This window comes from Eschrichtius robustus, chromosome 9 (genome assembly GCF_028021215.1).
Source record: "Eschrichtius robustus isolate mEscRob2 chromosome 9, mEscRob2.pri, whole genome shotgun sequence".
Classification (NCBI taxonomy): Eukaryota; Metazoa; Chordata; class Mammalia; order Artiodactyla; family Eschrichtiidae; genus Eschrichtius; species Eschrichtius robustus.
This window is the reverse complement of record NC_090832.1, coordinates 115,013,435-115,026,784: the sequence shown is the minus strand read 5'-3', so window position 1 is coordinate 115,026,784 and position 13,350 is coordinate 115,013,435. Positions and strand designations below refer to the sequence as shown.

General features: G+C 35.0%; 1 protein-coding gene across 3 annotated transcripts in view; it reads right to left on the bottom strand.

Moving 5' to 3' along the window:
• The window catches only part of FAM135A (family with sequence similarity 135 member A), a 119,698-nt gene that overhangs the window by 84,733 nt on the left and 21,615 nt on the right, over nt 1-13,350 (bottom strand). For all 3 annotated transcript variants that reach the window (XM_068551564.1, XM_068551565.1, XM_068551568.1), the window contains exon 4: nt 1,683-1,762. In XM_068551564.1, coding sequence (XP_068407665.1) covers nt 1,683-1,762 — 80 coding nt within the window. The remainder of the gene's footprint in view (nt 1-1,682; nt 1,763-13,350) is intronic.

Genomic DNA, 13,350 nt, shown 5'->3' with positions numbered 1-13,350 from the left:
GTATGTGTATAACAAATCACATTGTATGCTTTAAATATATAAAATGATATTTGTCAATTATTCCTCTATAAAGCTGAAAATATATATAAATAAAAAGGTGGTCCAGAAGAAAGAAGTTTTTCTACAGTATTTTCCAACTGGCAACTTTAGGAGATACAACAGAGCAGGACATTTAGTCTGCTGATTAAGGAAGGTCAAAAAGGCAGTACTGGGGCTTCCCTGGTGGCGCAGTGGTTGAGAGTCTGCCTGCCGGTGCAGGGGACGCGGGTTCGAGCCCTGGTCTGGGAAGATCCCACATGCCGCGGAGCGACTGGGCCCGTGAGCCACAATTACTGAGCCTGCGCGTCTGGAGCCTGTGCTCCGCAACAAGAGAGGCCGCGATGGTGGGGGGCCCGCGCACCGCGATGAAGAGTGGTCCCCACTTGCCGCAACTAGAGAAGGCCCTCGCACAGAGACGAAGACTCAACACAGTCATAAATAAATAAATAAATAAATAAATAAAAGACCGTGAATTTCTTTTAAAAAAAAAAAAAAAAGCAAACTGGGCTATTCATTTCAGTAACAGTCAAGTGGTCTTAGTTTGCATTCAATTTCCAATCAGTTTCTCAATCTATAAAAAAAAAAAAAAAGGCAGTACCAATCTGTCCTGTAATATTAGTTGTTTTAACCTGTTTCCCTATTGACAATAAATGTATACTCCAACATGTACACCAGGCCAAGAAGAAAATTAATTTTGAAAAGAAAAAAGGTACATATTTTTGGTCATAAGCAATAGGCCTCCCTGAGCATTTTGACAGTCTTCAGAAAGAGTAAACTCTCCATTACGTACAATTCATTAAACTTTAACATTAACCAGCATTTTGGTATCCATAGTACGCTAAGAAAGATAATCCTCAACACTTCAAATTCCCAGAATATATTTTTAAATTTCAAAAATGAACTGAACTGTGCTCAACATAGCTTTAATGTTAGGTATACTTATTATTTTATGATGCTTTGAAAACTAGTAATTCATATTAGAAATACATGATAACTCTCTAGTACGTTTCATTAACCATTTCGTTTTCTAACTGCGTAGACTGAAACAGAGTATACTGTATCAGGAAAGCTGAAAAAATGCCCAATGATTATGTCAGGGCCACCAGTTTTGGCTCCAATCCTTTAATGCTGGTGTGTCTCCTCAGAATATGAGTAATAAAAGAGCTGCTATAACATGTCTATTTTATGCTTTCTGGCCCTTTGTTTTCTAATTAGAGTAATCAACCAGAAAAAAAAAAAGTGGTTGAAAAATATTCTCAAAACGCATACTATAAAACTTTATCATAAAACACCTTTGTGATCATATGTCAAATTATGTGTCCACATTCACTGTGTATTTGTTAGAATTATATATTACATGATATAAATGATACCACCCCCACTTATGTTTGGTTTCATGGAAATTTCACATACTTTCTTTTATTCACTCATCGTAAGAAACCTAAGAGGGAGACAAGGAACCTATAATCAAGCCTGTTTTACTGAGGCCTCAAACATATTTTTTATAAGAGGTATGAGAATGATGCTCTTTGGCATCTTATATTTGTAATTAAAAGATGAAAATAATTATGAAAAGTTATTATTGGTCATTATAAGGTTGCTTCACATTTTTTTTAAAAAGTTGACAATATTCCTTGGCTTACCTGCTGCATGTAACAAACTAGCTTCTACTCTGTGGGGAACTCTTGGTGGAATTTTCATAGATGCACGAATCTGGTAAAAACTAAAACAAAAGAGACAAAGAAGTCACTTCAAAACATTTAAAAATATGCAATGCTGCAATTTCTATATATCTATATGTATTAAAAAATAAAGTTGGTCTGCTTCTATCAGTCTCCCACAGTATTTACTGCTGGTGGAAAACAGTGTATCAGATCCACACACAGATCAAATACTAGCATGGCATAAAACCCAAAGGGAAACAGGCGTGTGTAAAGACAGACGAGAAAAACAATCTTACTTTAAATGAGAGAATGCATAGCAACCATAGGAGTTACTAACGGTTCTAAGAGTTTCACTGCTTTATTTGATTTATTCATTTTTTTCTTTTAAAAGATAATAAATTATTCTTAAGCATAATTTTGAGAAAATACAGGATTAATAGTAGATGGTTTTTAAAAAATTAGTTTCATACTATAAGATATGTATTTGGTTTAAAGAGTTCAGTATTTTTTCGAGGTCATAACTATTCTGTTTAGTTTATGCACTTTTACTTGCTTATTTATTCTACAAAATTAAAAAAAATATATATTAAAAAAAATCTACCAGTCATTAACAATATCAGTTTAAACAGAAAAAATTATGAGATAAAAGTATTATAATATGCTTGTGTTTTAACATCATTACACTACTAGTTTGTGTATGTAATGGAGGATACATGTATCTTTGTACACACACACACACACACACACACATACACACAGGGTTACTAAAAGCTAAATGAAGATTATAAATCAAGGATGACTTTAGATGGACCCTAGGGAGCTGAATATTTAGTCTTTATTTTTCTTTAATAATTTCCTAGATGATAGTTTAAATATTACATTTGTACATAATACAAAGATTAAAATATATAAATATATTACTATTATTTCTAGGAAGGTGTGGCCTTGAAGAGAACATATGGTCAGATCACAAAGCCCGAATTAAAGAGTGAATGAAACAGTAGCCAATTAAATTTAGAACCTTTAAAATCACAATTTGGCCTTAAAGAGACATGGCAAAACTCCACAGAGATAGATGCTTAGTTGAGATTAAGATGAGGTCACCTTGAAGACGTGAGATGACTGAGAAGAAAAATCAAAGTGGAAACAGTAGGAGCCTTGGGACCAAAGAAGAGCAAACAAAGTTTTAATTTTAATTAAAGATTAAGTGAAATATTGCTATTTTAAAATATTCAGGTATATGGTATAAGAGCTTAAGAATAAGCAACTGATAGACATTTCATTTTAAACTTCTTAAGCACAGGAACTATGTCCTATTTATAAGTGTACACCCTCAACCCTAATATAATGATTTGCACACATAAATTCAGAGACATTTAAACAACACTCTGCATTTACTGTATACTGTTAGAGTATCCTAATTTAAAATTCTCTGAATTTAAATGTGCATGTGGGACTTCCTTGGTGGCGCAGTGGTTAAGAATCCGCCTGCCAATGCAGGGGACGCGGGTTCAATCCCTGGTCTGGGAAGATCCCACATGCCGCGGAGCACCTAAGCCCGTGTGCCACAACTACTGAGCCTGCACTCTAGAGCCCACGAGCCACAACTACTGAGCCCGCATGCCACAACTACTGCAGCCCACGTGCCTAGAGCCTGTGCTCCGCAACAAGAGAAGCCACTGCAATTAGAAGCCCACGCACTGCAAGAAAGAGTAGCCCCCGCTTGCTGCAACTAGAGAAAGCCCCCGTGCAGCAACAAAGACCCAATGAAGCCAAAAATAAATAAATGAAAAAAAAAGTGCCTAAAACATACGGTTCAACTCATTAAAAATAAATAAATGTGCGTGTGTATACATATACATACACGTACCATTAATTCACGACTTATTGAGGACCCACCTATGTGTTAGCCACTGGGCTAAGTTCTAGAGATACAGGAAAAACAAACCACTGGAAGTAATTACCTACATTATTTTAAGCGATGTTCACTTTGCATTTATAAAAGCAGTCTATTATGACTGTAAATATATTTTTTAATTAAAATTAATGGTACTTTAAAGGTATAAATCTTCAAAAATGAACGAAACTTTCAAATGTGCATATGTTAACTTTTTTTACATAAAATATCATATAAGAGATAAAATTTTAAAAGCAAAGGATAAAATATTTCCTTTTCTAAGGGCTGTGGTGAGCTAGGTTATTCAGAACAACTTCTTGCTAAAAAAACAACTAAAACAGCCAAATAAAGTATAAAAATATATATTTATAAAATTATTGAAGAGGTAACAAAATAGTATGGAATTATCAAACAAAATCAGTCAGGTAGACAATGCAATGAAACTGCTCTTGTCCTGCAGGCATCTGCCGATCCATTCTGACAAACCTTACTTTCGGCTTTAAACGCCTGGGTTATATTCCTAATATATAAAGAGCATCTAAAAATTGAGAAGAAAAAGGCCAATTAACCTAAAAAAATGAAAAAGAAAATTAATAAACAGTTCACCAAAAAAGAACTGCAAATGTCTCTTAAATACATGAAAAAATTTTCTATCTTACTTATAATTTTAAAAACTACAAATTAAAACTATAATGAGCTATCCTTTCTCATCTGTCACATCGAAAGAAAACCAGCAGTTTGACAAAATACTCTGCTGGTGAGGCTCTGGGCAAAAAGGAATTCTTCCATACTGCTGGTGAGGTAAAATTGTGCGACGCCATATGGAGGGGAATTTAGCAATAAGGAGCAAAAACACATAGACATTTACTCTTCGACCTAGCATCCCACTTTTAAGACTATTTCCCAAAGATACTTTAGCAAAAATATTCAATGAGGTAGCACAAGGCTATTCGCTGCAGCCTTAACTGAAACAGGAAAACTCAAGAAAAAAGCAAAATGTCCATCATTAAGGGATTGGCTGAATAAACTATGGTGCAACTATACAATGCAGTACCACATGGCTATAAAAAGTAATCTTTTATATATACATTTTAGTATATCTATATCTATATTTACATATATATATTTAGTATATCTCTACATACTGCAAAGGAGTGATCTCTAAGATACATTTTTTACCAACAAAAGCAAGCATGGAACATGTGTACTATGCTACCTTTGTGTAAGAAGAAAGGATATGATTATATATATATTTTTGCCTTTTAAAAAAAGTAATAAAAGCGAAGGATATACACAAAACTAATAAAAAATAAAATGGTTACCTATAGGTGGGGGAATGGGGGTCAGGAGAAGGGACCGGGATGAAAACAAGGCCTCTCTCAATGTACGTACTTCAGAGTTTTGATTTTGGAACCACAAAATATTTTTATATAATAACAAAATAAATTAAATTTAAAAAAAGCAATCCCCTAAACCACCCTAAAACAACTGAACTTAATGTGTACCTTCTTAACTGCAATTTCACAAAGTTCTTTCAAGTGATTTTTAAAACATAGTACTTTAAGTGCCTATTCCTCATGGGATATATCCTACAATAAAAAAGAACCCCAAAGAAGTTTTAAACAACATTTATAGTCTTGTTGGTGGTGCTACTATTATTTTGAAATTATCGTAGACATATCTGCACACACATGAATAAAGCAAGTTAAGTAATCATGTTATTAGGAACCAAGATTTTCAGTGTAAATGAAAAGAGATACAAATATAAAATTAAAAAAGTAAAATCCTTGTAATCTAAAATTAGAATAGGAAAATAGTAACAATTTATCATGTATTTTTCTTAAAAAAAATGTATTTTCTATCTCTGTCAACTGAGAAGGCCTAGAAGCAATGACTCAATAAAAATGTGTATCTTTAACATGTATATTACGATCTCTAAACACTATTTCCTACTAAAAGGAACTAGAGCCCGTTGGCTGATTCCAAATCTAGAGCAGGGAATATACTAGAATCTAGAAAAGCTAGTCACAGTAGGAAACATGGAAGCTCTCAAATACTGCCTGCATCACTCCATGAGAAGTTCACAGAAATCAACCTACAAGGCTCTCTCTGAACATCAAGAAGACTAATGATGCAGAACTACCACCAGATACATTAAAAATCCATGAGCTCATATTGGTATAGGCATAACTTGTTTTTATCACACTTTATTCCAAGGTATTGGGGTGGCCAAAAGGTTCGTTCGGTTTTTCCCCATAAGATAGCTCTAGTAGCCCTTGGTTGTCTTTAACTTCATTCAAAACAATTTTATTAGATTGTATGTGACAGCTGTCATATCAGCATGCATTTAAAAAAAGACTTATCAAAATTGGTGAATTTCTGTGCAGCCTTTTTAATATTGAAGATGGAAGAAAAAAAGCAACATTTTCAGCATACTGTGCTTTATTATTTCAAGAAAGGTAAAAACGCAACTGAAACGCACAAAAAGATTTGTGCAGTGTATGGAGAAGGTGCTGTGACTGATCCAACGTGTCAAAAGTGGTTTGCAAAGTTTCGTGCTGGAGATTTCTCGCTGGACGATGCTCCACGGTCGGGTAGACCAGTTGAAGTTGACAGCGATCAAATCGAGACATTAATTGAGAACAGTCAACATTATACCACGCGGGAGATAACCAACATACTCAAAATATCCAAATCAGGCACTGAAAATCATTAGCACCAGCTTGGTTATGTTAATGGCTTTGATCTTTGGCTTCCACATGAGTTAAGGGAAGAAACCTCCTTGACCATATTTCCGCATGCAATTCTCTACTTAAATGTAATGAAAATGTTCCATTTTTAAAACATATTGTGATGGGTGATGAAAAGTGGATACTGTACAACAATGTGGAATGGAAGAGATCATGGGACAAGGGAACTGAACCACCACCAATCGCATCAAAGGCCAGTCTTCATCCAAAGAAGGTGATGTTGTGTATATGGTGGGATTGGAAGGGGTTCCTTCCGGAAAACCAAACGATTAATTCCAACAAGTGCTGCTCCCAATTAGACCAAGTGAAAGCAGCACTTGACGAAAAGCATCCAGAATTAGTCAACAGAAAACGCATAATCTTCCATCAGGATAACACAAGACAGCATGTTTCTTTGATGACCAGGCAAAAACTGTTATAGCTTGGCTGGGAAGTTCTGATTCATCATCCACTGTATTCACCAGACATTGAACCTTCAGATTTCCATTTATTTTGATCTTTACAGAATTCTCTTAATGGAAAAAATTGCAATTCCCTGGAAGACTGTAAAAGGCATCTAGAACAGTTCTTTGCTCAAAAAGATAAAAAGTTTTGGGAAGATGGAATTATGAAGTTGCCTGATAGATGGCAGAAGATAGTGGAACAAACGGTGAATGTGTTGCTCAATAGAGTTCTTGGTGAAAATGAAAAATTTGTCTTTTATTTTTACTTAAAAACCGAAGGCACTTTTTGGCTAACCCAATATTTTGTTTTTTTACAAGTTGAAGGTTTCTAGCAACCCTGTGTCAAGCAAGTCTACTGGCATGATTTTCTCAATAGCATTCGCTCACTTCATGTCTCAGTGTCACATTTTGGTAATTCTCACAGTATTTCAAACTTTTTCATTATTATTACATGTGTTACGGTGATCCGCGATCAGTGATCTTTGATCCTACTCTTGTAATTGTTTTGGGGCGCCACAAACCACTCATATAAGACAGTGAACTTAATAAATGTTGTGTGTGTTCTGACCGCTCTACCGACCAGCCATTCCCCCATCTCTCTCCCTCTCCTCGGGCCTCCCCATTCTCTGAGACACACGATATTGAAATTAGGCCAATTAATAAACCTACAATGGCCTCTAAGTGCTCAAGTTAAAGGAAGAATTGGTTGTTTCTCACTTTAAATCAAAAGCTAGAAACGATTAAGCTTAGTAAGGAAGGCATGTTCAAAGCTGAGGCAGAAAACTAGGCCTCTTGTGCCAAACAGGTAGCCACATTGTGGATGTAAAGGGAAAGCCCTGAAGGAAATTAAAAGTGCTGCTCCAGTGAACACACGAATGATAAGAAAGCAGAACGACCTTATTGCTGATATGGAGAAAGTTTCAACGGTCTGGAGAGAAGATCAAACCAGCCACAACATTCCCTTAAGCCAAAGCCTCATCCAGAGCAAAGCCTAACCTCCCTTCAACTCTCTGAAGGCTGAGAGAGGTGAGGAGGCTGCAGAAGGAATGTCTGAAGCCAGCAGAGGCTGGTCCATGAGGTCAAAGGAAAGGAGCCGTCTCCATAACAACAAAGTACAAGGTGAAGCAGCAAGTGCTGCTGTAGAAGCTGCAGCAAGTTATCCAGAAGATCTGGCTAAGATAATTCATGAAGGTGGCTGCACTGAACAACAGGTTTTCAATGTAGGCAAAATAGTGTTCTATTAGAAGATGCCGTCTAGGACTTTCATAGCTAGAGAGAAGTCAATGCCGGGCTTCAAAGTTTCAAAGGACAGGCCGACTCTCTTGTTAGGGAGGATGCAGCTGGTGACTTAGCTTGAAGCCAATGCTCATTCACCATTCTGAAAATCCAGGGCTAAATCTCCTCTGCCAGTGCTCTCTAAATGGAACAACAAAACCTGGATGACAGTACGTCTGTTTACAACATGGCTTACTGAATATTTTAAGCCCACTGTTGAGACCTACTGCTCAGGAAAAAAAATTCCTTTCAAAATGTGACTGCTCATTGACAATGCACGTGGTCACCCAAGAGCTCTGCTGGAGATGGACAATGAGATTCATGTTGTTTTCATGCCTGGTAATATAACATCTATTCTGCCGCCCACGGATCAAGGAGTAATTTCCACTCCCAAGTCTTATGATTTAAGAAATACATTTCATAAGGCTATAGCTTCCAGAGACAGTGACTCCTTTGGTCGATCTGGGCAAAGTCAATTGAAAACCTTCCAGAAAGAATTCATCATTCTAGATGCCATTAAGAATATTCATGATTCACGGGAAGAGGTCCAAATATCAACATTAAAAGGGGTTCAGAAGAAGTTGACTCCAACCCTCCTGGATGACTTGGAGGGACTCACTCGTCAGTGGAGGAAGTCACTGCAGATGTGGTGGAAACAGCAGGAGAACAAGAACTAGAAGTGGAGCCTGAGATGTGACTGGATTGCAGCAACCTCATGACAAAACTTGAATGGATGAGGAGCTGCTTCTTATGGATGAGCAGAGAAAGTGGTTTCTTGAGATGGACTCTACTGTTGGGGAAGATGCTGTGGAGACTGTTGAAATGACAGCAAAGGATTTAGAATATTAAACTTAGTTGATATAGCAGGGACAGGGTTTGAAAGGATTAACTCCCATTTTGAAAGAAGTTCTACTGTGTATAAAATGATACCAAACAGTGCTGCATGCTACAGAGAAATGGTTCGTGAAAGGAAGAGCCAATCAATGCAGCAAACTTCATTGTCTTATTTTGTCACATTACCACCCCTACCTTCAGCAATCACCATCCTGATCACTCAGCAGCCATCAACACTGAAGCAAGACCCTCCACCAGCCAAAAGATTACAACTCACTGAAGGCTCACATGATGGTTGGCATTTTTTAGTGATAAAGTATTTTTAAATTAAGGTATGTGCATTTTTTTTTAGACAAAATCCTATTGCACATTTACTTTTTTAAGTGTAAATATAACTTTTACATGCTCTGGGAAACCAAAAAGTTCCTGTGAACTTATTTATTGTGATATTCACTTTATCGCGATGGTCTGGAATTGAACTCATAATATATCCGAGATATATCTGTACTAAATAAAAACTGATGATATTTGAAAGATGCTAGAGCAACAACACAATATTCTGAAAACTAGTAAATAAGGAAAAGAAGAAAACATTTGCCATGTCTTTCTGTATAAACTGTATTTCAGAGTAGCCAAATAGTTAATGAGGCAAAAGTCTTCTTCACAGAATTATAGCTAATAAATGCAAAAGGAATAATAGAATATCACCATTTTGTAAGCCCTAGTAAAATAAAATAATGACTCTGGACAAAAGTTATGAATAGGTACTATCAACTAAGTGATGGGGAACTTTATAATGGATGCATCAGATTGACAATACCTGAGTCAATCTCATGAAAAGAGGCAGACATTTTATGTCCCCAGATATAAGGTAACAGGAAGGACACAGCATCAGCTATGAAGGACTCTTCTCAAAAACTATCAGAATTTAATCAAGCTTTTGGATCAAACTAGCAATAACAAATTTAAAAAGAAATCTAAGAGACATAACACCCAAATACAACCTGTAAATTTTGGAGGGATACTGATTCAAACAAACAAACTATAAAAACACATTTATAAGATGACTGAAGAAATGAGAACACTGTTTTATTTGATGCCAAGAAATTATTTTAAACATTTCTTTAAGTGCAATAATGGTTTTGCAGATTTTTAAAAACAAAAGTCTTCCTGTATTAGAGATACTAAAAAAAGATTGGGGAGGAGGGTAAAAGGTGAAATAAGGAGAAAAAACTTTGATAATTGTTGGCTAGATTATAGGTATATATGTGTTTACTATACTTTCAAATGTTTTAAACTTTTCTTTAAAGAAACAAAAAGTGGGTCCTAGATTGGTATTTCCCAAAAGGCCAGACACAAGGAAAATCTCTCTCAAAGAATAAACCTGAAGATCTTGGCAGAAATCAGAACATGAAAAAAAAAAAAAAAAAAAAAAGAGATGCACAGGGAGAAAAAAAGAAGAGGGTACACAGAAAGCACAAAATATAAGATAATGGATATAAACACAAATATATCAGCAATTACATTAAATATAAATGGACCAAATGCTCCAGTTAAAAGACAAAGAGTGCCCTAGAGAATGAAAAAGATAAATCCCACTGTACATTGTCTACAATAGAAAAATTGAAAATACAAGGATAGAGAAAGTCTGCAAAAAAAAGAATGGTAAAAGGTACACTTTGAAAATTTTAACCAAAAGAAAGCTGATGTCACAATATTAATATTAGACAAAACAGAGTTAAAAGCAAACAGCATTATTAGGATACAGAAGTCTTTTCATAATGATAAAAGCTTCAATTCACCAAATTAGCACTTTTAATTTGTAGGCATCTGTTCTCAAAACATGGGGTATGTCTGTTATAAACAGAAAATTATTGGATTTAAAATCCAAAAGTCTGCCTTTAAACCGGAAAACTTAAAACTATTTGAGTTTTATGGTCACAATAATTTTAAATGTTTGCATTTGTCATCTTATTCTATATTTTTTGTTTTTGATGTTGCTTACTTTCTCCATTCCTTCATTTGCTATGTCGACTCTGGTTAACTTGCTTTTTTTTTTTGTAATAACCACATATAATCTCTAATTCCATTAGAAAGCAAATAAGTTTTTCAAAAACATTAGTATATAGGTATAGGTTTTTACAGAAAGACATTTTTTAAAATTTTGCTTTTCATTTATGTAAGATGCAGAATTTAACAATCACTTCCCCCACCGTCATTCTCCTTTTCCATATTTTATTAATAAATCTGGAGAACCAACTCGCTCATCTGTTTGAAATGGACAGTTTTTAAAAACTCTAAGATTTAATTTTGTAAATATATTTATTATTTTGACTTATTTCTATCATTTCAATAAGTTTCAAAGCTAATCTCCTATTACAACTTCCTTAATTTAGAGTTCTAAATTTTTACTCCCTTTCCTGTTGTTCAAGAACATATCACAAATAATTTATTCAAAAAGAGTAAGTAAAGAGTATATTTTCTAAGATTCTGTATTTTCTTAGAATATCTTCCTACTGTTACAAAAGACAGACTACTTGGGTCACTACATCTTCCCTGCAAAGCTCCAAAGAGGCTGTGGCGTTATTGTAGGATCATGAGTAGTTTTAGGAAAAAAGCTTCAGAGCAGATTCTTATTTCCTTTTAGGTAAAATCTTTTGAAACTGGATACTTAACAGAACTGTTTAATTTTTGAAATATAAACTTTTTACCCCAATATGTTAACTTTTAAAATCCATTCTTTAATTTTGTCAAGAAAACAATGAGCTCACTTGCTGTGTCAAAAAGTCTTTATTAAGATCAGGAAAGATCTATTCTTATTGTTTATTATCTAGCCGAATTTACTGGTTACCTCTTTGAGAGCATCTTGTTATTTACAGGTGGAACTCTCATAAAATCCATACAGATAGTCCCTGGGTTAAGTAATATTTGACCCATAAATAAATTCCTCTTTACGCAAATTGTTCCTTAAATTACATATTTGCATTATTATGGAAACACATTATTGTACACTTTGTTAACGAGTACACAAATTCATAAGTTTCATGTTTCTCTTCCCATTGGTGTTTGCATTGCCTTGAAGTCATGTCATTTATGCTTTGATTTTCGCGTAGACACTTCTCATAACAACTGTCCTTTAATGGAAAGATTTTCTTCTACTTAATTGACAACATTAATATTAAACTATTTTTTTCTGTTTTCTATAGTTCTTTTCACAGTTCCTAATTTGATTTCTTCTATTTATTTATACTTCAAACACAGATGCATTCAAGGCCAGTACTGGCTAACTGTTGGTATACTCAGTCAGTATCAGCTCCATCACTGACTGTTATGCTCCATCACTATGATCCTTCAAAGGATGCAGACATCCTATCTCACACAGGCCACAAATGGCAGACCTATACTATGGCATCGATTTTTTAAAATGAGGTAGGACACAATAATGAGAGAAATCCAAAGATTTAGAAGTAGTCTAATAATTGATGTAAATTGCTGTGAGAAAACTAACTTTTCTGACTACAGAGAATGGTTGATTCATTTAAACCTGAGAAAGTGATGAACTTCTTAGATAGTATTCTCAGTTCTTATACCTTACTGAAGAAACAGACAATTTTAGATAGTTTTGAAGGCCTTGAAGAAAACTTGAGGTGGTTTCCTGTGAGTCCAATCAGCACCACTTAATCAGAAGTCCTCAATTTGTGAACTTTATACAACATATACACAACATTATAGACAAGGGATCATTTTTTCCAAGGTTGTAATCAATGTCAATAATCCAAAAAATCAGCATGAAATTTTCTGACTCTGTTGGCTGACAATCATTTTTAAATCAAACTATCAACTTCCCATGAGTTTAACAACCTCAGAATCATAAATGGAAGGGATTTAAGATTGCTTTGTTCAGAGCCTTTAAAGACTGTGGTATGGAACCTGGTTTCTAGGGTCCTACAGGCCTTTCCTAAGAGGATTTCAGCTCCACGGTTTTGTGATGTTACTGAAACCTAAGAAAACAATTTCTAAGTCCATATCCTTGATCTTCTTTATTTCCAAATCATAATACATTATTCACCTTGCAGTAGTATAGCTTATGACAAGGGAATGGTGCTAGGACTGACTGGGGAAAGCAGTTGTAGCTACAGGTATGTAATTAAACTGTTTTATGGGAAACCACATGCGAAAGAAAACAAAAAATAACAAAGTACTACTATGATCGTTTCAACTTGCACCCCATGGCCGTTTCCCTCATTACTTGTTTTATTATCAGCAGTATGCTGGATTGCTGACTGTCCCAAACACACCTGGAAACAAATCAAACTGATAACATTTCACTTGCTTTACAAAAGAATGTTAAAACATACAACACTTTGCCCAAGTTCCCACACTATCTAAATATTTGAGAATACCTAACGTTAGTCCATCTGCTTCCTTCTGAAATGAATTAAACTCAA